The 25,947-nt window shown below is 40.1% G+C and overlaps 1 protein-coding gene across 1 annotated transcript; it reads left to right on the top strand.

Moving 5' to 3' along the window:
• Tnfsf13b (TNF superfamily member 13b) lies at window positions 1–24,452 on the top strand. Its single transcript, XM_051181971.1, is given in 7 exon segments — window positions 1–188; window positions 190–508; window positions 604–688; window positions 11,857–11,913; window positions 19,694–19,806; window positions 19,891–20,041; window positions 23,747–24,452. Coding segments are annotated over 7 exon segments (891 nt in total). The 5' UTR covers window positions 1–135; the 3' UTR covers window positions 23,860–24,452.
• The last annotated feature ends 1,495 nt before the right edge of the window (window positions 24,453–25,947 follow it).

Consider the following 25,947-nt stretch of genomic DNA (forward strand, 5'->3'; position numbering starts at 1 on the left):
ACAAAAACTGAAAGTGAAATGAGGAAGGCAGATTGAGCAATCCATGGAAGGCCAGAGCCAGAGAACCTACTTCAAGATAGCAAAAGATGTAGAAGAGTCAGGAGAGGGCTCTTAGGGGAGCCTCCAAAGACACAGATGACAGGAAATGACCCACCCCTGTGGGTCACTTACTCCAAAGACCCAGACCTTTGAAGGAATGGATGAGTCTGCAGAGACTCAGCCACCGTGCCTTTCTTTTTGCCCGGAGAAAGGAGCCGAAATGAAAGTGGGGCGTGTTTCCATTACTCCGCAGAAGGAGTGTGCCTGTGTTGGGGTCTGCAGGGATGGAAGGCTGCTGGCTGCCACTCTCCTGCTGGCCCTGCTGTCCAGCGGCCTCACGGTGACGTCCTTGTACCGGTTTGCTGTTCTGCAAGCCGACCTGATGAGCCTGCGCATGGAGCTGCAGGGCTACCGGGTTGCAGCAGCTCCCGCCGTCCCAGGGGCTCCAGGGGCCACCACAGAAGCCAAAGTGAGTTCACCCCTCCACTGCCGGTCAAAGAGCACCAGGCGTGCTGCTCCATGGCTGCAGGTCCCATAGCGGGGTGGGTGTCTCTCTCTTCGTAGCTCCTGGCACCGGCAGCACCGCGAGCCCACAACTCCAGCGTCAGCCACAGAAACAAACGCGCTTTCCAGGGTCCGGAGGAAGCAGGTATGGATGGGACACAGCAAATAGGAGCTGGGGTTATGCACACGTGCAGCCGCTGCCATGTGGACCAAGTGCTTTGTGTGGCTTTATAGCAAATGCAATAGGCTGCATGGCGCGCCTCGTCCTCCAATAAGCAGGGTGTGTGGACAGCAGGACTTCAGTGGGAGATGACAGAGGACCAGAGTGCACGGATAATGTGCTCAGCAGAGGAGCTCTTCCTCTCACAGCAGAGTGACATGTACACCTGCATCTCAGTCAAGAAGCCCTTCCCAAGGGTGTGCACAGAGATAGCAATGCATACCTTTCCATATGCAGTATAATTTCCGTGTGATCACCCAGTAGTGACTCCACTCCCCAGCATTTTGCAGAGTTGTGAGTTCACTAAATTCCTCATTGCTTCATGAGGGAAACAACAACAATACGTGTTTGTTAACAAGACAGTTTAAACACCCTTGCTGTTGTCTACTTTTTACTCATATGAAAACATTTTACCTGATAGCCAGAATTAAAAATCACTTAAAGCCATATAGACAGCAGAAATTCGTGAAATGCTAAGTAACATGCCAAAGTGTATAAAAATATTACATTCATTGCAGTGCCAAAAATCCTCCACAAATTTGAAATTTACTGTATGTAGTGTGAACTGAAATAATTACAACATATATATTGCAATATATACAATTATAGCACATATGCCACAGTGCATATAATGACAGTACATATACCACAAGGCACGGGATAACAGTGCATGATTACAGAGCATGTAATAATATCTCATATGTCATGGTGTATGGAATAAAAGCACATAATCACAGTGTGTTTACTAGCAGTATATATACAATGGTACAAGCAGTAACAGGATGTACGCCCTGTCATATTCTGTTCAATTTACAGTATCTCACCAATTTCTTAGTAGTCTTCTTTACTATTCATTTTTAAAATGATTTTAATTATTACTATGATACATAGTGCATAATTTTTGTGTATCTCTTGTTTCTGTTGAAGTATACATTGGACAGAATCATACATTCATTCTTGTTGTGAAATCTTTGGGATGACAGATTTCTAACATGCTCTCTGGCATTTCACCTTTCAACCTTCATTTTGATGCTTTTATAGCTTCTCAAATTTATTTGAATGTAGACCCTGTTTACTAATTATAAACATTTTCCACATGGTTCTAGTTTGTATTTCATCTTCAGTTTTATCTTCGCTAATTTTTATTGTTGGTTGTCCTAATCTTGTACAGTTTTGACATCAGTGTAAATACTTTGATTGAATCTTGTGTTTCCTTCAGCCCTGTACAGAAATGCTGCCTGAGTATTAACACGAGTTTTGTTTCCTCTGGCTTGTCAGGTTAAAGTACCTTTGCCCCTGGCTGCATAAGTATCAAGTGTCCTTTGTCATGACTCACTGTCCCTTGCTGTTAACTCATTAACCCTTTTGCCTTTTGCTGTGGTAAATGTTCTCACTGCTGTCATCCCTTCCTCCTTTCTTCATCTCCCCTCCAGACTCTTGTCTCACACAAAAGTTTGCAACTATTTTCTATAACTCTTGTGCTGGTGAATTTGTCATGCGGAGTTGTTGATGCATGACTGAATTTGTGTGAGATAGCTCTATCACTAGCTTATTGTTTTCTCTATGTGCTTTGGATGGACTAAGTAGCTTCACATTTTAATGGACATCAGTGCATAGTCGGTCGGGTCAGGATGCTACAGTGGTCTGAGTCCTCTCTGGTACCCTCCCCAGCTTCTGAAGACTGGATTTGAAAACACGCATTCTAAAGAAGACATAGACTCATTTCAAGAGCTTTAAGAATAAAAGAATAGCAGAGAATTGTGATGTATGTTTTTAGTCCCAGCACTTGGGAGGTAGAAGCGGTCAGATCTTTGTGAATTCAAGACCAGACTGATTTATATAGACAGTACCTGGCTAAAAAGGGCCACATAGAAAAAAAAAAAAGAAAGAGAGAGAAAGGGAGAGGGGGAGAGAGAGAGAGAAACTAGGAAGGCTCTCTAATACTACATTTTTAAAAATGCCACCATTTGTATTGCTGTTTGTATATTTTATAATTTGTGATCTTATGCATCCAAATATTTCAGACTGATGATATTGGGGGAGGGCAATTAATTAATAATGTGTACAATTCAGAGAATGATATATTGTTAATGTATGATATATATATATGTGTGTGTGTATGTGTGTGTATATATATGTATATATATATGCCATATTTTGTTTACATATTTTTTTTAATTTATAAACCCAATATGGAAGGTTGAAGATATGAGTCTCAGGGACAGGAAATATCTGTGTTCCCTGCCAGTTAATGTATGGATTATTGTTTTATGTATAATCCTTTGAATAAGGAATTTTTGTTTTGTTACCAGTTACCAGAATGATTGCTTATGAACATATGATAGTTATCTGAAACATAAGGGTTTCCAGTTAGTGTTTATTATAATAGAATTTCTTTTTTTTTTTTTTGAGAAAATTATATGCACTTTTGTAACTTTTTGTTACACATTCCGGGTGTTCCTTTTGCTTTCAAAGTGTCTAACAAGGCTCTTATATGTGGACTTCTGCGTGTTTCTGAGCTACTGATCTCTATAGCCTGATCTCACAACAGAGGGAAGGGCAGTCCTGACCTTTAATTCACTTGACAATCCTCTGAGTCCTCCAGGGACAAATATTACTATTACTTAATCTTAAAACTTAGTATTTTGGCGTGAATTTTGTTTTTCATTTATTTTTAATCTCAAATTACATTTTATTAACATAATGTATTTTATAAGGTCATTTTTTATTACAGTATAATAAACAGAAATGTGGGGAAATCCAGGATTAAAAAATTGCAAAATAGTTTATCATAGTTAACAACTCACTTTTAATCTCTTAAATGTGTTTGGAAAGGTTCTTAATTTAAAAAAATCTAAAGCAATATGATTCAAAAATGCTACATAATCTGGTTCCCTTACACATGGCATCACATTGGCCTGTGCTTTGAGCCCTCACCAGCTATGATTTTATTTATTCTACATTCCATATAAAAAAGAGCATCTTTAGAGCCTAAAGAAGATGAATTCTTTCAAATAGCTCACTGCCAAACAAAACACTTCTTGAACAGGGCCTATGGCACAGGACTATCATTCCAGCTACTCTGGAGCCAAAGAAGGAGGATCACAAATCTCAGGCTTCCTTGGGCTACACAGTGAGTTCAGTCCCTGCAGAAGGCAGCTTAGTGAACCTGGCCTCCAATCAAAGACAAAAGCAAGCTGAGGACTGGTTCAGTGGAACTGCTTTCACTCTGTAGGAACACTATCCCGGGTTCAGTCCCCACTGTGGAGATACATGTTTTAGATTCTAGAAAGACAAAATTCTTTAAGAACTTACTGTGTTGGTCATTTTCTGGATAACATTTATCTAACTCGTATCAACAGTAGAATATAACAGTGGTGGAAACATGAACAGTTCAGACACAAAAGCCAGGGTGCCAGATCCACAAGGGTCCAAAGATCACAAGAGTGTCATGACCTTAACCGTATCTCCAAATAATTATTGGACAACTTGGGTCAATCTCCTTTGTTTTTACCCATTTTTTTACAGACTTCTCACTTTAGAATTGGTTTTGAATTAGACAGGTTTGCAAAGATAGTTCAGACCCCTCATGGAAGACCTCTATGCATCTTCCTTTAATTATGTGGCACCAGGCCACAAGAAGAAACCCAGACTAATACTCATCTAGGAGCTCAATGCCAGATGGGATTTGGGAGTTTAGGGTCCATCCAGGATGCCGTACTGTATTTAACAGCCTTAAAATTAAGAAATTTGAGGATAACACGAACAAACTTAACAGCTAATATTTTAACATGGGGATTTTCCTGGATAAAGGTTTCATATTAAAAATAAAAACGCTGATGCTCTTCTTTAATGCCCTTCCTTGATCTCCATAATCTAATCTCAAGTGGAGGGAAGTTGTGATATCTGCTAAGTTGGAAACGTCCAGTGTTGGCTGAGCATCCTGGCATAGTTATGACCTGTAGGCTGCACCATGTCTGTGAAGGAACACAGTGCAGAACTCCACCACTTAGGTAAAGTTGAGCCTCCTACAGGGCAAGGGTGGGCTCCTTCCTAGAACAGCTGGCTGCTGCTAGGTGATCTTTGACCCAGTCTTCTCTGAATGATTTTTTTTCTTTTCTTTCCTCTCATCTGTTTCAATGGTTATTCTCCCCTCCCCCTCTCCTCACCCTGTGGATGTGTGTTGCAAGAGCTGGAATCTGTTCAATTTCCAAAAATGTCTTTAAAAATGAAAATACTGATCTGATAATCAAGTCTCTGAACCCTGTTATGGTTGAGCTTGAAGTTTTGGGAAATAAGAGCCAGGAAGCCAAGGCAGTCAGAACAGCCAAATGCAGCATTGAGTCCCCAGAGTTATTCATTGTGGTGAAACGTACAGAGAACATGAATGAATACATGTAATTTGTTATTATAATACTGGTCAGTATATTGAAAAAGTAAATGAGACAGCTTTCTGAGTATCAGATGCATGCAGCACGTGTGTGTGTGTGTGTGGGGGGGGGGTTCCTACCTCTACATGAACAACCAGTATCTCTTCACTGTTTTAATTTTTGTACTTTTCAGCCATGAATAGCTAATTTTGAGGCATTGTCTGAGGCAGATTGGCCTGTGGGCATATCTATGGGAGAGTGTCCTGGCTGTTAATTCATGTAGAAGACCCAGACCATTTGGAATGGCACCATCCCCATGGTGGGAAGCTCTGAGCTGTGGGAGAATGAAGAAAGCCAGCACCCCAAGTGAGCAAGCGAGGACCTGTGTTCCTTCTGTGCTCTTGACTGTCGGTATGTTGTAGTAGCTCCTCGAGTTCCCACGTGGATTTGCTCCAAATAATGGTGTCTAACATGGAATTGTAAGCCAAGTAAGACCTCTCCTCCCCTGCCTTGCTCTTTGTCAGGGTAGCTGTCATGGCTCTGTCGGTGCCCCACCCCCACAGCTGGTGATGTTTGTCTTTGTATTTAGTCGTTGTTTTTGTAGGTGAGCTCCTACTTAAAAGGGCTTCCTTGGGAAGGTGCAGGTTCATCCAAGTGGCAGTGTCCTTTAAATACATACCATTTTCTAAAGAGTGAGGTACCTGTCCAAATAGATGGATGACCATTCTTTTGTATGCCGTTGCTGCCTAGTCACTCTAAAGTAAAAGAGGAGAGGAGAGAGAGAACTGGCATGGCACAGGCTATTCCCTGTGAAACCCTGAATAGCGTCCCTGAAAGAAACTTTCTGTTCATTAGGGGACATCGTGGTTTTTATTTTAAATTAAGAGTTAATGTACATTAACTGGGAGAAGTGATAGGTTTTATTATAATAGTTTCATATAGTATAATCACATAATTTGACCCTATACATAACCCCCACCCCCACCACACACACACACACACACACACACACACACACACATACACACATACACACACACTGTCCCTTTACCATCTTTCTATGTGTTGTGTAACAGTTTCCTCTGAGATTGGAACATTCCACCCTGCAGAAGCCACTTAAACAGGAAGGTGAACATTCAAAGTAACTTCAGGAAGTCCCCAAGACAGATCAGATGCAGTAACCCCCTCCCTGCCAGAGAAAGCAATAAAAGTTGGGAGTGCCTCTCAGACAGAAGGAAGAAAAGCTGCAAAGACTGGGAGGCAAGGCCAGCTGCTTGGAAGAGGTTTGGACCAACTGGGTCACTTGGAGAGCATTCTTCAACACGTTGATCTGCTGGTGGGCCATGCAGTATGTTCCAGGTTCCCAGCTGTGTGAGCTGTTGTTACCAAGGCCAGAGTGGGCTTCGGTGATGCAGCTGTCTTTGAGTCATTTCTGCTCTTCTAAGTAACCCCAACAAAAAAAAAAAAAACCTCATGGACTTTGATGGAATTCATACTTTGGTCTGTCCTTAGTTCTTCATCTGGAGTGAGTAGACATGTGTTGTTACATCTTCCCAGGAAAAGTTTCGTCAGACAACACTATGTGGGTTCTTTCCTCTTTCCAAATAATTCCCCCCATTTACTTTTGTGTTATATGTGTTTGTGTGATTGTATTATAATGTAAAGTGTGTGTGTTGTATATACCATGCCTTGTGTATGTATGTATGTATATATGTAGATTATAAATATGTGAACAAACATGCATATTTATGTTCCTGATTCTGTTATATTTCACTTAATTTAATGATCTTCAGTCCCTCCATTTTCCTGAAAATGACATAATTTGTTTTATGCCCAAATAAGAGTTCATTGTATATACATGTCATTTTTTTTAATGTTCATTATTTTTTATGGACATGTAGGCTGAATTCCACAACTTGGCTGTTATGAACAGCTGTAAAATGAACATGAATGTGTAGACTTCTGTGTATCATTCTACGCTAGATTTCTTTTTTAACACATTTTAGATGAGTCAAAGGAAGTCCAGTGTCAGTTGGAGGAACTGAACAAAGTTAACACAAAGTTTAAAATAAAGGGTTATCAATCAAATAAAGTTCCCTAATATTTGCCACAAAGGAACCTGTAAATTTCTTTATAATTTGGCTTTGATAACAATACAAAATACGTGTTAGGTTTAAGCGATGGAACAATTTGACTTCATATCTATTGGTTGCACATTTCAGCTTTTTCAGTTACAGAAGCCATGTGATCTCCACAACTGACAGTGTGCTGTGATTCTACCATGTGATGTCTGTCTCCTTGACAATGACAGAAATAACAGGACTGGTTAGTTATTTGAGGAATCAGTAATTATTTTCAAATATAGACTTTCACTTCACAAGTGGGAACAGACAGCTTCTGTAATTGTCCCAGCCATGGACAAGAATAGTTCAACTGGGTTTGAAGATGGCATAGAATTGGAAAAATATACTCAATATCCCAGGGTTATGGAAACTAGAAAGAAATAGGAGGCAGAAAAATTTTCTGAGTTGTTTGCGTTTATAGGCACAGAGACACAATCTCTTAATCTTGTAAACACTGAGCTATGTGGATGCTCATCTGTTGCAGTGTTTTTTTCAAGTCTGGCTTTTCTCTGTGTTTCATGTGATTGCCAAAAAATCGTCAGGACACATGTGGGTAATTTGTGTTATAAGAGAAAAGTTCTGCGTGTGACATTTTTTCTCATGTGAACCAGTCATAACCATCCACAATTACATTACTTTGTTTATATTATACTTAGCTTTGTCGAAGTAATATACAGTCAACCAGATTCAGCTTGAAGGGGTTTGATTCAAATACAGGAAGGAATGGCACACATTTGGGGCTTCCTTCATGTTCCAAATTCTCTGGAATAAAAAGTATATGGATATTATGTTGTAGATGATAGACTTTAAACATGGAGACAAGCTTTCCATATAAGTAGTATTCAAGAGTACTGACTTGGAAGAGTGTTGGCTTTCCTTATACCAATGCTAAGTGAGGACAGCATTTTGTTTGGCAAACTATTTTCTTCGCTAACTGTGATCTTTTTCTTTTAGACATAGTAGGAGTAAATATTCTTGATATCTAAAATGTGACCAGTCTCAGATCAGTTACCATTGTCTTATATATTATTATGGCATGATTTCTGGAGGTATACTGTGAGAAATATCTTCTTGTGGCTCAGAAAGGCTTTAATGAGTAGTAGTATCAGCTTTAGCTAAGAAGAAAACTATGCCAAGCATCTCATGTAATTTCAGTTGTGTAAGAGGGAAAGGTATTTTTAAACTCATGAAATGCTAAACCCTATCAATGAATTTCACAGTTGTTATCAATATCTGTTTCTTTCATTAGACTATGTATTTTGAAAATGCTGTAGCTAGGTATCTACACTATTGGGAAACACTATAGTTGTCTGAGTTTGGCTCACTGTGCAACAAATCTTTTGTTGTAAAACTATAGATATTATAAAATAAGAGCTGTATTGAATTGTTCTCAAACGAATTGGAAAAAATTAATGATACATTTTAAATTTCTTGAAAGAAAACAATGTATTCCAAAGGCTAAAGACTTAGACTAAACACTACTAATTAAGCTGCGAACTTGGGTGATTATCTGACACGCTATTTCTGAACTGCCATTTTGGTAATCTATTTTATTCTCTGAATAGTAGTTCTTGAAATATTTTTTTCTTCTAAAATGGTTAGGTTTCTTATGCTATATGATAAAAAGTTCAATGTGTAGATTATATCTGAGTTTTATTTAGTTTAGCTAGAATTAAATTACGATATCTTCCTACCAATTTGGTGCTAAGTTTCAAAATACTAGCTTGGTAGGACACAGATATTGGTTTTTTGGCAGTCTCCTACTTAAACTGTCAGGGAAGAGAAATTGCAGTGGGAAGGTCATGTATGTATGTGGCTTTAATAGCTTCAGTTAGTGCGACATGCTATACCAATGACTTTCTTGTATATTCTGAGTTTTGGCTGGATTCTGCTAAAATCAATGGTGCTCACACTACTGATAGTGTTACTCTGTGGTTGCTCTATACAGGGCATAAGATTTAATCAGCATTGCTTTATTCAATTGTCATGCATATAGCACATGCACACATGTACACACACACACACACACACACACACACACACCACAACTACAAAGGAAAGATTAGTAATTCAGAAAATTTGTTTAACACCTTCCCTTTTCTGGTGTGAGGCAAGGAGAAGGGCTGTGTACCCTCACTTGGCACAAGTGCCACCCACATAACCAGCTGAGGTACCTTATGAACAGCAACTACCTAAGAACAACTTAGCAACTTCTGGGGAAATGAAGAACAAATTCAACAGTTCTATATAACTTGCCTGGATTCTCTGTAGTCTGGGTTAAGGGCTATAGACACTGTTGTTTCTTTCTTCCAATCTGTCCTTATTCACAGCTACTCCATGTTTTCATCTGCCATCGAGCTTCTCCATGTTTTCAATCGAGAGCTGTGCCATTGGAGTGAACCTGATTGGTCCCTCTTTTCCCCTGGTGCAGGCCTGATTGCTTTCTTCTAAAGGATAGGAAAAAGACTAGAACAAACAATTCAAGTGAGGGGGGTGCTCCTTCATTCCTCCTTTCCTCCCCTCCCTTCTTTATTTCTTTTCTTTTTTTATTTTTTATTTTATTTTTTTTTGAGACAGTGTTTCTCTGTGTAACAGCCCCAACCCACCCTGCAACGCACTCTGTAGACGAGGCTGGCCTCAAACTCACAGAGATCCACCTGTCTCTGCCTCTTGAGTGCTGAGGCACTGCCCAGTGAAAGGCTACTTTCTAAGATTTAGTGCTTTCCAGCAGCTTTGCTATCTCTGCTGCAATCAGAGTGGTCCAAGAGCATAAGAAGAAGTTAGAGCCAAGTTGTGCTGGCCTTTAGTCTGCATTCAGGACACAGAGATAGGAGGATCTCTGTGAGTTATTTAACAGGGTTCTTTGCTCCTTGAACATGTGTGGTTAAACCTGATGATTCCAGGTCTCACTGACATGTGCAGTGCCACAAAACTCTTAACATTGTATTTTTAAGGTGCTTTTTATTTTTTTTTTCTTCCATCCAAAATATTCTGCAAAATAAAATAAACTAAAAATAAAACCACCGTCAACTTTGGCTATATAGTGACTAGAGAGAATTTGAAGTCTGGTCCCATCCCTGGCATCCCCAAGGCTCTGAAGAAGCTGTGTACACTCTAAGGCTAGCCTTCCAGGACCCGGTTTTTAGAGTTCTTGTCAATATCCAAGGATAGAGTGCACAAGCCTTAGGATGGCATTCACTACACCAACCTTTCAGTAAATTCTGACAACTTTCATTTTCAGTCATGGCAAAAGTCATGTTTCTGGTAGCAATTCTCTATTTAATGTTAGACTTTTTAATGAAAAGTATATTAGAAATCCTTATAAGCCTAACTTTTCAAGCGTACAGAAGATGTAAAAAGCAAAGAACTAGCATGGGGCTGCACAGCCCTTTGTCTGTATGTTATGGCATCCGGTTTCAGGGGTTTTTGGGGGTGCAAGCAAGTGAGTCAATGACCCTTGTGCCTTCTCTTGCTCTCTTTTTCTTCCGTTGGTTTGTCTTGTTCAACTTCAATTACATAGTTTTTGTTTTATCACACTACATTTTGTTTTCTTATATTTAAAAAAAACGAATGGGTGGATGGATGGATGGATGGATGAATGAATGAATGAATGAATGAATGAATGAATGAATGAAAACCTAGCCACTAAGGCAAAGGATAACAATTGAACTGCCGTTTATACCTGCTGGGAGATGGAAGATGAGTTTTCTCGTGGAGTGACATTGGGGTACATCAACCACTCTGGGGCAGGCCTCAAGTTCAGGAAGAGTTGGCCAACATTTAATCGTCTCCACAGTTTTGTGGTTGTTGTTGGTGGTGGTTTTTTGTTTTATTTTGTTATTTTGGCTTTTCAAGACAGGGTTTCTCTGTGTAACAATCCTGGCTGTCCTGGAACTCACTCTGTAGACCAGGCTGTCCTTGAACTCACAGAGATCCACCTGCTTCTGCCTCCCGAGTGCTGGGATTAAAGGCATGTGCCACTGCTACCCAACAACATTTTTTTTTTTGATGTGTGTGTGTGTTATTTTATTTGGTTAATTTTTTTGTGCAGTTTTTGTTTATTTATTTGTTTTTTGTTGTTTTCTGTTTGAGTGTTGTTTTATTTCATTTTCTTGGTTTTGAGGGATTTTGTTGTTGTGTTGGGTTTGTGTGTTCTTTGTTTTTTTTTTTTTTTTTTGAGAACAAAATTAAAGTTTGGTGCATAGGAAGGGGAGAAGATCTGGAAGGAGTTGGGGGAGGGGAAGAACATGATCAAAATATATTTAAATTTAGAAATTGTTTTAAACAATAAAAGTATAATAAAAAGAAAAAAAAGAAAACCAAAAAGAATATTTCTTAGAAATATTTCAAAAGAACTCAGATTGAATGGTACAGATGGATTCTCACTGCACCCTCAAAACATGGAAGGCTCTCCTTGGGAGTCAACTCGGTGTTTAGATTCTGGCAAGTGGGCAGATTTCACAAAGTCTCTTTAAGGATGCATCCTGCAGAGAGTGAGGAACTGTTAGTGCTCCTGAGGAAGCAGGCTGAGTGTCCCCTGTCTCCTTCATGGCCTTGTTGTTTCTGCCAATAACTAAAACCTTGTGTTTTTGCTTTTCAGTCACTCAAGACTGTCTGCAACTGATTGCAGACAGTGACACGCCGACTATACGAAAAGGTAATGACCGGCTCTGCTCTGTGTCTGCTTAGGATTCAGTCCAGTGTGGCTTATGCTTGTAAGTTTCAAGTTTAATGTAGTGTTTCAACTGCAGTTCCCATCAGCCACCCTTCAGGCTTACTGTAACCCAAGCCTTTTTAAAATGACTAGGGAATGAGCATGCAGACTTCTGTGACAACCCAGTAAATACATGGTCTCAGAGACACTAGCACTAAACTTTCGATAAGTAGAACAAATTGAGTTTTGCTTTTATTTTTCGGGGTAGTGTTGGCTCTCGAAGTGACAGCTGACAGTGTTCATGCTTCAGACTGTGATCCTTGGGGTCTCCTAAGGAGATGGAAACTAGGCTGTCATGTTCCCAAAGCTGTAATTTTACTTGGTTTTTAATGCCCAGTGAGTACTTAATGAGGGACTATTTACTCCTAAGAATGGAATGCTTTCAATTTGATTTTTGCTTCCTTGAAGTTTTGGTAGTTTTAATTTTAAAAAGAAAACCATTATTTTCTCTAATAGTGGCCAGGCACAAGGATTTCACCCTATTTCCCAAATGTCACCACCCACAATTTTGAGCCAGAGGAAGGTCTGTGACACAAGAGCTCTGTTGATAAACCCTTTGGAAGCAGCTTGTTGCTCCTTCCAGTATTTGGGAACTCACGGGGCTCTTTATCACATTGCTGAACCCGGCCCCGCTCCAGCAAAACCTTCTCTCCCCCTTATCTAGTCTGGTTTCTCATAGAATCATGTGACCAGGCCACAGAATCATGTGACCAGGTCACTCTTGCATGCAGCAGCACTATGAAAAGTAAAATATTTGGGGACATTGATACATTGAAGCTTTTCAAAATGCAGAATAATCGGTGAGCAGAATGTTCAAGAAAGGAATGTTCCGTCTGGTCTGCATGGTGTATCTTCAGTTAACTTTTCATTGGATCATGAAGAGATGATTTTACAGTGACTTTCATACACCCATGTCATCACACTTTGCTGTCACCCTCCCACTGCCTTCCCTACGCTCCCTGTCCTTGATCTGCCTCCTCACTTAAGCTTTCTTGCCACCAGCTCCTACTTGTTTGCCTCTCCCTTTCTATAGATCTCTTCCTTGTTCATAGTCTCATACACTTGACATGCATGCACACTCATGCACACATGACTGCACACACACACCACACACCAGAATCATGCCCTATCATGTTTTTGTCTTTCTGGGTCTTCATTTTACTTAAGGCAATGACCTCCATTTCCATTCATTTTCCTGTGAATATAATGATTTGTTTCTTTTACACTTGAAGAAAATCCCATGATATGTACCTCACTGTCCACTCATCTGCTGATTTATTTATTTTACATACACTGATTAACAACATACAATGACCAAATCACTTAGGATACTTACTGGAGTGTCTGTATTGAAGAAAATTTATATATATGTGTGTTTAATTTTGCTGATGTTTGACTACTACTGATGGGAAGAGAAAAAAGAAGAAAATCTCATAAATTAATGGGTAAAGAACATAAAAGAACAGCTGGGAAGTAAGGGGAAGAGAGACAACTGGGGCTTGGGGATTTCTGGTCCTTGGCCCACAGTTGGAGTTGGAGATCAGCCTTGATGACCAGGAATGAGAAGCAAATAAGGGCAGATGAGTGCAGGTTGGCCTTTGCTGTGAGTCTCTGTGCTATTTTGCATTTATACATTTCTTAGTGTTAAATGTCAAACAAATGCCAGACCATCTGAAAAACTATAATTGTTTATAGCTTTCTGTTTCATGTTTGCAGAATTCAGAAATCAGACATTGATTCCCTAACAATAGAACTCAAGCCAGAACAGCCTCAGAACTAAAGACAACATTTAAAACAATGCTTGAGAAAGATTCGCTGTACACATTTCTCATGGCAGCAGCGGTGGTTGGGGGTTGGGGAAGTAACAGACCCAAATCCATGTAAAACACTGTATTTCCTGTGCTTTTATGCCATGGACACAGGTTTGCAGGCCTGGCCTACTGCCAGAACTCCATGGCCTTTTGCCTGCATGGGCTGGTCTTGGATGGCCATCTGAGAACAGGGACAAGCACATAAGATGCATTGGCATCTCAATGTGGAGTCAGGCAGATCCACATGTGAAGAAAGTTTGCATATGAGGAACTACTGCCCCTTGCAAGTGGCAAAAGAGTCTTTCCCAAACAGATAACACATTCTTATCTCATTGCTTAGTGTTTCATTTGTGGTCGTAGGTGAAGTCTTTTGTGACATAGAACCCAAAGAGAGCCATGACTTGCGTTCGTTTGATATGCTCACCATCAGTGATGACCATGTTCTGCTGATCCAAAACACCTCAAAAGGAATTCACATTTGTTCTTATTCCAAGTATGGGTGATGATGGACCAGGAGCAGATTCAGGTTGACTAGAGAAGTGTTCCAATGTAGGAAGTCTATGACATTTTACAGATTGTACAGACTGTACAAAAGGATGTCACAGGTCAAAGCATTATTCAAATGCATGGATGCAAGTATCAGGTGGATAGTAACAAAGAGGGGAGAATTAACTGTTGACATTGACTTTCGGGTTGGTGCAAAGGGTCATCATATGTTGACACACACTCTACAGGCTTTTCCTGATAACCACAGGGTTTAAACACAGTGGAAGATGAATGACTAGAAGGGAACTAACCAAAATGTGATTTATTCATTGTTGTTGCTTTCCTATGAAGGGTTTCAATATACTACTGATTTACATTTCCCTTTTGAGTTCTAATGACAAGCATCACTCCAAATTCTTACTGAATTTTGGGGTATCTTTTTGGGGGAAATGCCTATTCAAAATCCTTGACTACTCTATGCTTTTTAATTGGGTTATTTTTCTTTTTGCTGTTGAGATAGGAAACTGTGTTGTAGAAGACAACCCCTTACAAAAGTGCTTGATTTGCAAATATTTTCCTTTGCTTTGAGGAGTATCTGTTTTTATTCTTTTATTTTATTGAGACATTGCCTACTCATAAGTCTGTGATAGCTAGGATTATAGCCATGGTGTTACCATGTTTGTCAGAGTATTTAATTTGATGAAATCCTATTTCTTTATTGATTTTTTTGTTTGTTTGTTTCTTATGCTTTGGATATTATTGAGCTTCTCAATACACTCTGGAGCAAAATTGGCACCTTTGCTTTCTCCTGATGATCATATATTTTTATATTCAAATAATTTATTACACTTAAGTCACTGGATTATTTTTGTCAGTTTTGTGTATGTTGTGGCACAATGACACCCATAATATGGAGATATTCAGTTGTTATAACACCATATATTGGAGAGGATTGCACAGGCTTGGACACTTGTACAGGACCAATTGGGACTGGAAGCTTTATTTCTGTACTTGATATTCTGTTGGTTTTTAGTCCTACATTTGTGACAGAACACAACAATATTTTTGCCTCCTGTAGCTTTTTAGTAAATTTTAAAATTCAAGAGTTACCTCTTTGATATTCTGTGTCATTTTAAAGACATTTTTGGGGGAAACTCAAGTACCCTTGTCACTAATAAATGAACTTAAGTTTGTGTTTTCCACTTAGAGAAAAAAACCAATGCATTCGTAGAAAGGCTGTACGGACTGTCTAGAGACCGCCAAATAATATGTCCTATTAATGACATGACCTATTTCTCAGTATGTCTCCTGTGTTTAGCAATATTTTATAACTTTTATTATTTATATATTAGTACATTGAGTGAACTTATTCTTAAGCATTTATTTATTTGAATTCAATGTTAGTTCAGGTAGATATAGTAAATTGCCACAGACCGGATTGTTTAAACAATAAATTCTTTTCTTACAATACTGGGGCTAGAAAAGTACAAGGCAAGTTGGCAGGAGATATGGTAAACATATATTTTGTGTTTTGCTGTGGTTTTCTTTTTCTTTCTTTTTTAAAAAATTATTCTCTCAAACATTACATGTCTCTGCTCCCAGTCCCTCTCTCCAGATCCACTCCCTCTCATTGTGACCTTGGACAATGGATAAGAGAGCCAGGAGTAACTTACCCCAGTACCATTCATGAGGACTGAACCTTTGTGACACAATAATTTTCCAAGGCTCTGCCTCCCTCCCAACAGCATCACTGGGACATAGGACTTAGCTCATGGGTTTGGGCAACAACATGAACTCAGTGTATAACATATGATCTTAAAGATGGAGTTGTATTCGATTCCATGCTTTTCCTCCGTGGTTGAAATGAAAGTGACTTTGGGGATCTGACCCTGTGTGAAGCAACTCCGTTAAATTCATTTGCTAGTTCTGGTGGGTTTGATCTCTGTTCCATAGATCACTGTCTTGTGTGACTATAAATGGTTTGATTTTACTCCCTCCAATTGGATGCCTTTTCTTCTATTCACTTCATCTTCTAGCTGTTTGACCTAGAATTCCAGTGCAGTGTTGGGCAGCAGTAATGTGAGTCCTGTCCATGATCTTAGCATCATGCCAAGGAGTGTTGCACTCACACTCATGATTAATTTTTGATTATGGGGGTCCTTGTGGTTTCTGGCTTTGGTACCAGGGTGATTCTGGTTCCACGTCATGACCTAGTAACTATTCCATTTATTTTTTAGAAGAATTTGAGGAAGTTATTGGAAGTGTCTGTTTGTTTATATGTCACCATCCTGGTTCCCTTCAGTTGCATAAACATGTTTAATAAGTGTCTGGCCTTTTTCAGGGATAGTTCCTGCTAAGGTTTATTCTCTCTTTTTGGTTTAGGATTTCCTTATATCATTGTGTGCCTTTTGGCCTATTGAAAATTAGTTTGTAAGTCATAATTTGTTGATTCTAAAAGTAAGGTGCCCCCTCCCCAGAGTCTTCTGTGGTTTGTTGTGGAATTGTCAGCATAATTGTTTATTTGTTCAGTTGTTTTTCATCAATCTATCCATCCATCTATCCACCCATCCTATCTACCCATCTACCCATCCACTAACCCACCCACCAATTTATCCATCCATCCATTAACCCATACATCAATCCACCCATTTAAATTTGTCCATCAATCCACCCACCCACCCATCCATCCATCCATCTACCCATTCATCCATCCATCAATCCATGTATTTATCTATCTATACATCTATACACAGGCCACATTGAGGAAATCTGTTTACTGTCTTTGCAGTCAGCCTGGCATATGCCTTTCTCTCTGTAGTCCTAGTCTTCATAGTTTTCATCACAAACTGGAAGCCTGAAGTCAAAGGAAGCCATTCCCCCTGAACTTTACTAGCTTTGTGCTTGAGCATTCCTCTCCCCTAATCATTAGGCTTTTACTGTCATCTGCTGTCACAGAGCCCAAAGGTCAGCTAGAGGTGTGGGATTAGTAGCTTTAATCGACAACTTGAAACACCTATAATTGCTTGGGAAGAGAGTCTCAGGAGGGATTGTCTACACGATGTGGGGAGACACAGCTCCATGTGAACAATATTGCCCCCTTCACAAGGGGTTTTGAACTGAATAATAATGAAGAAATTTAAACATTTACTCAAGGAAGCAAAGTCCATGCTTCTCTTGACTATGGAAATAATGTGACTAGTTGTTTCAAGCTTCTGCCATTGTAACTTTCCTACATCGATGGAATTTTAAATAATCTTTGAAAGTAACCAACTTCAACATAATCAGTTTTTGTATTTTATAGCAATGTTTTTTGCTGTTGTCTGAGACAGGGTCTCTCTATGTAGCCCCAGCTGTCCTGACACTTGCTATGGTAGACCAAGCTGGCCTTGAACTCTCAATTTGGGAACTAAATGGGAACTATGCCCATTTAGTAACAACCTTCATATTATTTCCTCCTCAGGTTCTTCAATACTCAGGGTTTTAAAACACTGTGGGTACACCATGCCATTTAAAGAAAATAAAAACTGATTTCTTATAGACTTTCCACTGGGATTATGTTGCATACAAACAGTAGAGAGGGCTTGCTTTCACTTCTAGCAATTGATGTGACCCCTGTTTCCTTGAGCCGGTTATCTTGATTAGCACGGAGGGATTCTTATTTAAGAAAAATCTTTGAAATTCTCTCTTCAGAAGAAAAGTTTGTTGGTCTGTCCCACCCCACTTCAGGGGCCGGCACAATTCTTGGGAAGTAACTGCAGAGAGTGAATGCACATGAGACTTAGGCTGAGGAGAAAAAGGACCCACGATGCTTCTGTACATACCTGCCCATCTCCAGCACCACCGCCTCCCTACCCACTTCCTCCCAGCCACCCCAGCATCTTTCCCCAGCCCACCTATCTGTGGTAATGCTTTACTTGAGGGGATAATTTAATGACTTTTAGTCACTGTGACCTGAATTCACATGCATCTGTTTTGTTTTGCTGCTGATGTTTTGTAACTCCTTTAAAATGTTTGGAAAAATATGTGGTTCTTGTTTAGTCTTTTTCTGGTGAGAGCCTTATTTGAATGGGGAATATAAATTATTGCAGCCATTGTGCAAAAATATATAGCCCCCCCAATCCAATTAAAAGTAGAACTACAGTATGATTTAGTAACCCCACTTCTGGGTTTATAGACAAAGAAAACTAAATCAAAGAGATACACGTTCTCCCAAGTTCATTGTAATACCTATCACAGCAGCCAAGAAATCAACTTGATGTCCATCAACAGAGGAATGGCAATGTGGGGCATGAAGCAATGGATCCCATGTGACCGTAGAAAAGAAGGGTGCCCTGTCCTTTGTCACAGCATGGATGGACCTGTGAGACAGACACAGTGATGTACATGTGAATGAGGTCTCTTCACTTCTTTAGGACTCACCTGATTTGCCTTTGAACCACACCTTTCCTTTTGACAGAGGTGATGCTTTAAGATGGGCTCACTATTTCACACTGTACAAGTACACTCCAGCATCTACACTGCCACCACAGTGTTACTTATTCTTGTGTCCTCACTATGTGCCATGGCCCTGATCCTCTGCCTGTTGCTTCCCTTTATCTAGTTTCTAGCTCTTCTCGTTGTCTAGCTTTGAGGTTTAGCGTAATGCCAATGTTTGCACACTGCAGCTGCGCACACTCCGGCGTGAGTGAGTAAGCTTTCCTAGGAAATGTGTGCTTGCACACTCTCCCTGGATGTGAGATCTGGGAAGCATCTTGTCCATTCTGGGCCAGTGGCTTGGTTCCCTTGTCTGCTGCTCTGTCTGCCCTCCGTGTCTACCTTCAGTACAGCCTGGGACACAGCATCTTTGTGTCACTCTGGACAGGATTGAGGAGATTTCACTGTCCTGAACAGAACTCCCTTCGGTGTGAATGTTGTACTCCTGGTACATGGGTTCTGAGCACGTCCCAGTACAGGATACATCTCCGTCACTATTTGCATTTCCTAATTGTGTTCTCTTGTCAAATTTACTTCCTCCAGACACACTGTGTTGAGTTCTTTACCTGATTACTCAGAAGATGTGGGAAGACACTCTCAGTCTCTCAGTGTGCTATGCAGGGGAGCGTCCATTCTCTTTCAGGCCTCCCCACCCAAGCTAACCTTTATAAGAAAATAGCCAATATACAAAACAAGGAAAGAAACCCAGACATTCCTGTGGAGTGAAGTGTGTTAGGCACCAAGGCTGCCCGTGCTAAAATGTATAATGGCAGACAGCCCAAAGGAGAATTCTTCTTCTTCTTCTCCTCCTTCTCCTTCTCCTTCTTTTTCCTTCTCCTCTTCCTCTTCCATTTTTTTTTAAATAGAATATATGATGTACTACTTCAAATTTAGTGGAAGGGAAAACTGCTTTTCTCGGCTTACTTTCTTATGAGATATTCTCTCTACTACAGGATCTTACACGTTTGTTCCATGGCTTCTCAGCTTTAAAAGAGGAAGTGCCTTGGAGGAAAAAGAGAACAAAATAGTGGTGAAGCAAACAGGTTACTTCTTCATCTACAGCCAGGTAGTGTCAGACCTTTCTTCCACCTTCCCAGTCCAACGCTTTCATAGTCTTTCATCTCTGACAACATCTTGGCTTGTTTCTCAGGTTCTATACACAGATACCATCTTTGCCATGGGACATCTCATCCAGAGGAAGAAAGTACATGTCTTTGGGGATGAGCTCAGCCTGGTGACCCTGTTCCGATGTATTCAGAATATGCCAAGGACACTGCCCAACAATTCCTGCTACTCAGCTGGTATGTAGCTCTTCTAAGACTTAGCAGGATAATGTAGACTGTGCTGAGGAAATCTGATGTCCTCAAAGTGGTTCTTTGTGGTCTTAATGGAAAGATCTTCTTCTGTAGACTGTGCTGTTTATTTCGAAGCAGTTTGTGTTAATTGAAAAAAAAATCAATATCATTACTAATGGTCAAACTGTTTTTATAAAAATTAAGTCAACCACAAGCCATAGAAGCCAGGCACATATCTTTAATCCCAGGACTCAGGATTGAGAGGCAGATGGATTTCTGTTAGTTCAATCCAATATGGCTTTTACAAGAATGATGAGTAACAGCCTTTGATCCCAGCACCCGGGATCACACACCTTTAATCCCAGCATTGTGGAGGTGTTTAAGACAGGAACAGGGTCTTCCAGCTGGCATCAATTCTCCAGCCACATTGCGGATAGGAAGGCATTGACATCTCAGAATTCTCCATCCATACTAAGGAGAGACAGCAGTCTAAGGTTTGGTGGATTGCCTTTCTGAATGAGGTAGAGTCTAGCTGCTTTGCTTTTCTGTTCTTCAGACAAGCTTGAATAAATCATAAATAATATATTGTCACAGAAGGAGGTGGGGCTGAAGAGACAGCTCTACAGAGAAGAGCACTTGTTGCTACTTTTCCAGGGGACCCAGCACCTACATAGCAGCTCACAACTGCAGGAAAAATACCAAAACTCATGAAAAATAATTAAAATAATTAAATGAAACAATTGTGTTTAAAAAAAAAATTAAGAATGAGTGTTACAGGGTTTGACATTGAAGCGATTCTTATTTTTCTTCTATTCTGTGACAAAGTCATACATGTATATAATGATTTTTAATCCTTTTTATATCACTGTTACAGTCTTTAACCACCTTCCTCTTCTGTGGTGTCCCTTCTTCTAAACAAGCCCCTCCTGCTTTCCTGTCTTTTTCTGTGTTAGCCCCATTGAGCTTAATGATGGTTGCTTTGTGAGCATGGGAGAGAGGTTATGGAGCCTGGGCAGTTTTTCAGTAGTTAACGCCACTGAAGACAACAATACCGCTTCCCCAGAAGTCACTGTCAATAGTCTCTCAAGGAGAGGCGTGGCTTCAGGAGCTCCTCCCTAATCCCCAAAGCAGAGCTGACGGTCCCAATCTTGTTCTGGTCCTGTGCAGGAACATAGCTGCAGAGAGTTCATGAGAGGGCCGACCTAAGGTGGCTTTTCTTCCATCATTTATAAGAACAACAACAAGAACAACAATCCAACAGTTTACTCACTGTTGTATCTAAAAACCTGGGAGACTTCTGGGCTTTCTTATGCTGCTCAGTTTATCTTTCTGCTTCACCATTTGCCTACCATGTTTTCTTACTCTTATAATATTCTCATGTTAGGGAGAATCCTAGCCACAGAAGTAATATAACTACTTCTAAGTGCCTCAGCCTTAAACCACAACACTCCTACCCCTACAATGTGATTATGTGATGGAAACAATGACCACAGTCATCTCTGAGTAGAAGGAAGAGTGTCTTGTGGAATGGCTGTATTCGTTCTCATGGTAAAACAGGTGGCCTTACACATGACTCAAAATTGCAACAACAGAGCACAGGGGAAGGCAGACTGCATAGGTTCTGGCCTCTTTGCACTGGAACTGGCAACATTTTACTCATTTTGTTTCAAATTAATTGACACTGGTCTACTGGTCTTAACAAACCTATTCAGAACCGAAGAATGTCCTTAGTCTCAGACAGTCACAAACAGCAATGTGAAACCCAGGATTGTGAAATACCTCTCAAGTGTTTCAAAGGCCTTTACAAACAAACACCCGATAAATGGGCTGCAAGCAGAAGAGAACACAACTCTATCACAGAGGCCATGCCATACTAGATCAGCAGGCACTAATGACTTCAGTGACCAGGATGAGGTCTGTCATGTTGGGAGTCCCTAATTTTCATAAAGGACTCTGCCCCTGTACTCAATGCAATGCTGACCAGCATTTTGATATTGCAAATATTTATCAGTGGAAAATGCTCTTCACTGTGTTGATTACATTTGTTATAGAATGTCTCAGCTAATACTCCCTGAACACTCCAGATCATTTGGTTTCCTCGAAGTTCCTTCCTGTGGGTGGATTCTGACAAACTGTCCCAGATCCCTTACTTTTTAAAGGATAACTCTTTTGGTGCAGAAGATATGTCTCAGTATCAGCTTACACTGATACTTACAGTATCAGCTCAGTATCACTTACAGGCCAGCTCTGTAAGTGAAAACCAGATGCAAGAAGTTTCAGGCTTGTTACTTTAATTTTGAGTTTGTTTTATGACCCTACACACTAACCCACCCAAACTCAAGTGATGAGCTTGAGACACCCAGTATGGTACCCAGGGACCCTTGTTTATATGAAGATGAATGATTGTTTTGTTGATGAGTTGGATAGGCTTCTCATAGAAGGAAAATGTCACAGGTGATTTCTACAGTCTAGAAGGACTACAGTAGCCAATAACTCGGTGGCGGGATCTGAAATAGGAGCCATTGGTTGTTCACACCCATTTCTAGAGTTTTCAGTGTTTGTCATAGCCCTGACCACAGTATTACATCATGCTCAGTATCCAGGACAGTCACAAAGCTATGTAACACATATACTCTGATCTCCTTTCACACTCTTTTCTTTAACTCATAAGCTACTAATCTGTTAATGCTTTGCCAACTTGGAAACACACAGGCACCTTGTAAAGCATGTCTGTGTAGCATAGTTTGTGTGTGATGGTTACCTGACAAACAGAATGAGGTTCCTGAGTAGAATTCTGTACTTCCAAGTCACAGGATACATTGTTATGAATTAGGCACAAACAGCTAACATTTCAAGGGGTTTATTACTTTGTTTCTTTTGACCATAAAGATAACCATAGTCATTTAAGGAAACCCAAAGTATAGAAGGCTATGAGAAGAAACTCCAAGGATGTCAAAGCGGAAGCCTGGATTCAGATCAAAACTGTCCAACTGTTTAGACTGATACTAAGGAAGGTTTTTTTTTTTATTTTTATGTATTTGTTTATTTTTGGTTTTTTGAGACAGAGTCTCACTTTGTAGCCTAGGCTGCATTTTAATTCAGTGTGTATTTGGCTTAAACTTAGGAGTTGGTAAGATAGCAATCTGAGTTTCAAACCAGAACCTGTGTAAAGGTGGGAAGGGGAAACCAACTCAACAATGTTGTCCTCTGACCATCATACACATGCTGTGACATGTATCCATACATATCATTCATTCTCACTCGATAATAACTAATAAAAATTAATAAAAGGAGTTACCATGATGTTAGTCTTCTCTTAAGCTACAAAAGTTTATAATTAGTACTATCTATTTATCTGTTTATATGTGCATGTAACTTTGTATTTTTAATATTAATAAAAGTTTCCTTTAGTAGCAAAATTAAGCCACACCCACCAGTGATATGATAGTTCCTCAAAGAACAAGGTTTGATCCGCCTGGCATTGACATTTGTCCCTGGAATCCCTGTCTATGCACAGTGGACACACGCCTGCTAGTGTCTGTTGTTTCTCCTCTTCCGCCTCCTATTTAATTTTAAAGCTAACAGAATTATGACCAATTTAGAGGCTCGTTGCTGTAAGTGAAGTGTGAATACTTGTGTTGACATTACAGAATGGCTTCCTTTAATGTGCCCTACCAAACAACTACTGAAAACTCTTGTCACTCCTCCCAGGGATCGCGAAACTGGAAGAAGGAGACGAGATTCAGCTTGCAATACCTCGAGAGAATGCACAGATTTCACTGGATGGAGACGGCACCTTCTTTGGTGCCCTAAAACTGCTGTGACCCACTTACAGGACTGTGTGGCCCCTTCCCTCCTTTCTTCTGTACCTCCAAAGGAAAAATGAGCAACTGGGAATATCCAAAGAGGGGAAGTCACCAACCTAACTTTCCTTGTGAGCTGTTTATTTTGGTTCACTGAATCTGGCCCAAAACAGGAAATTTAACAGACAACCACAACCAAAATGTGTCATGTGAACTACGAGAAATGGAGACTGTTTTCATGTATTCATAAAGACAGGACCTTAAAGTCTGTGGTCTGCAATCTATGCTGACTCGTACCATGCCCTTACTTCTCATCTTGGGAAACACGCCATTCAACAAAGCAGGAAGGCTGCCTCAGAAGTGGGTCTTCAGAATTCACCATGAGAAGAGGGTCTCTAAAGTCTCAGGATGTATCTTCTCTTTTCACATTAGAGTTTTCTCTAGTCCAGTTCATACTGGAGAATGTTTTGTTTGTTTTTGTTTTTCAAACCTAGGCGTCTTGAACTAGTTATAGACAAAAATACTTAGAGGTTCAACTTTTGCCATTTCCAAATAAACTTAATTTAAAATGCTTAAGCATCAAATAATTGGACAGAAAATAACTGACTATTGATGTGTCACTGGTTTGGGCCAAGCGTGTTATTGTTTCTAATATCTTTCATAGGAGGGAAGAATTCCCTCATTTCGGATCACTTATGTATTTTGTTATAACTTTCAGTTGCTTTATAAAACATTATTGTAGACACATCTGATGTGTACACAAAAACTACTAAAGAAACCACTAATTCGAAACTGCAGTCACACTTACATACCACCCACCATCCCCCTGCCCCCTCCTCCCCACCTCTCTCCCCCCCCATGAGGGTGAGGGTGCATTTGTAGCAGAGGAGTACATTTCCTCAGTGTCCAGATCCGTTGCATCAGGGTGTGTCTGTCTCATTTGCTCTGTAACTGCTGAAGTTTGAGCAGAGTTCATACCATCTGACATCTCACAAGACACTGAGGGCTCTGGTGGTGATGACTGTGTCTCAAAAGGGTCGCCTCACAGAGAATGGCATTCAACAGTGTTCCACACGCATATTTGTCTGTTTCCTTTGCATTGTGTCTTCCGTGTTATTGGTTGCTCCCACTATACACTTCATTAAAGGGGAAATGGAAGAGGAGACATGAATTTCCCCATCTACCTTAAAATAGTGTAAAGATGACCTTGTCACAAATGCAGGAAAGAAACAATTTAAATCTGGATCATAAATCTAATGTTTAACTCTCTGTTTTTTTTTTTTTTTTTTTTTTTTTTTGTAGTTTTTGCTTTGTGGTTCAAGTGAGATGGACTTGGAAGTTTATTTTATAAAATAGTAGTTAAAAAGCAGAAGTGGTAGGTAGGGAAGGGCACCAACTCAGAGGGATGGTAGCAATATTTCCATACGGTTGATGGCCAAACAAAAGCACTGTGCCTTCTGCCCCATCGTGGAGCCATTCTGTCTCCCGACACCCACCTTTGGTGTTTCTCTATTCAAATGTAACTTTGAAAAATCAGGCGAGAAGCATTCTGGGAACTGAAAAATAACATGTATCAGGACAGTAATTATAAAGTCTGGATGTCTTACACATCTCTAAGGGATCTTTTCTTGTGTTTTGGTTTTGGTTTTGGTTTGTTTGTTTGTTTGGTTGGTTGGCTGGTTTTCGAGACAGGATTTCTCTGTATTATTTTGGAGGCTATCCTGGAACTAGCTCTGTAGAACAGGCTGGCCTTGAACTCACAGAGATCTGCCTGCCTCTGCTTCCTGAGTGCTGGGATAAAAGGCGTGTGCCGCCAACATCCAGGTCAATAAGGGATCTTTTCATGTCTACATGTTACCATTATTTCTTAGAGAATAAAATTCAACAAAAAGACTGGATTTGAATAGGGGTGTTTTAGGGAAACTCCCAGGCCTGTCATAAGATGACCCATTTTTAGCTTTCTCTGTAACCTGCACACTTATTTTCATAGTTTCTAGACTAGTTTACATCCACCCCCAGTGGTGAGTTCCCCTTTAACCACACCCCCACCCGCACTTGGTATCCATCTTTTTGAAATGGGATCTGACTATACTTTTGTTTTCATCCCCA

Source organism: Phodopus roborovskii, unplaced genomic scaffold (assembly GCF_943737965.1).
Source record: "Phodopus roborovskii unplaced genomic scaffold, PHOROB, whole genome shotgun sequence".
Taxonomy (NCBI): domain Eukaryota; kingdom Metazoa; phylum Chordata; class Mammalia; order Rodentia; family Cricetidae; genus Phodopus; species Phodopus roborovskii.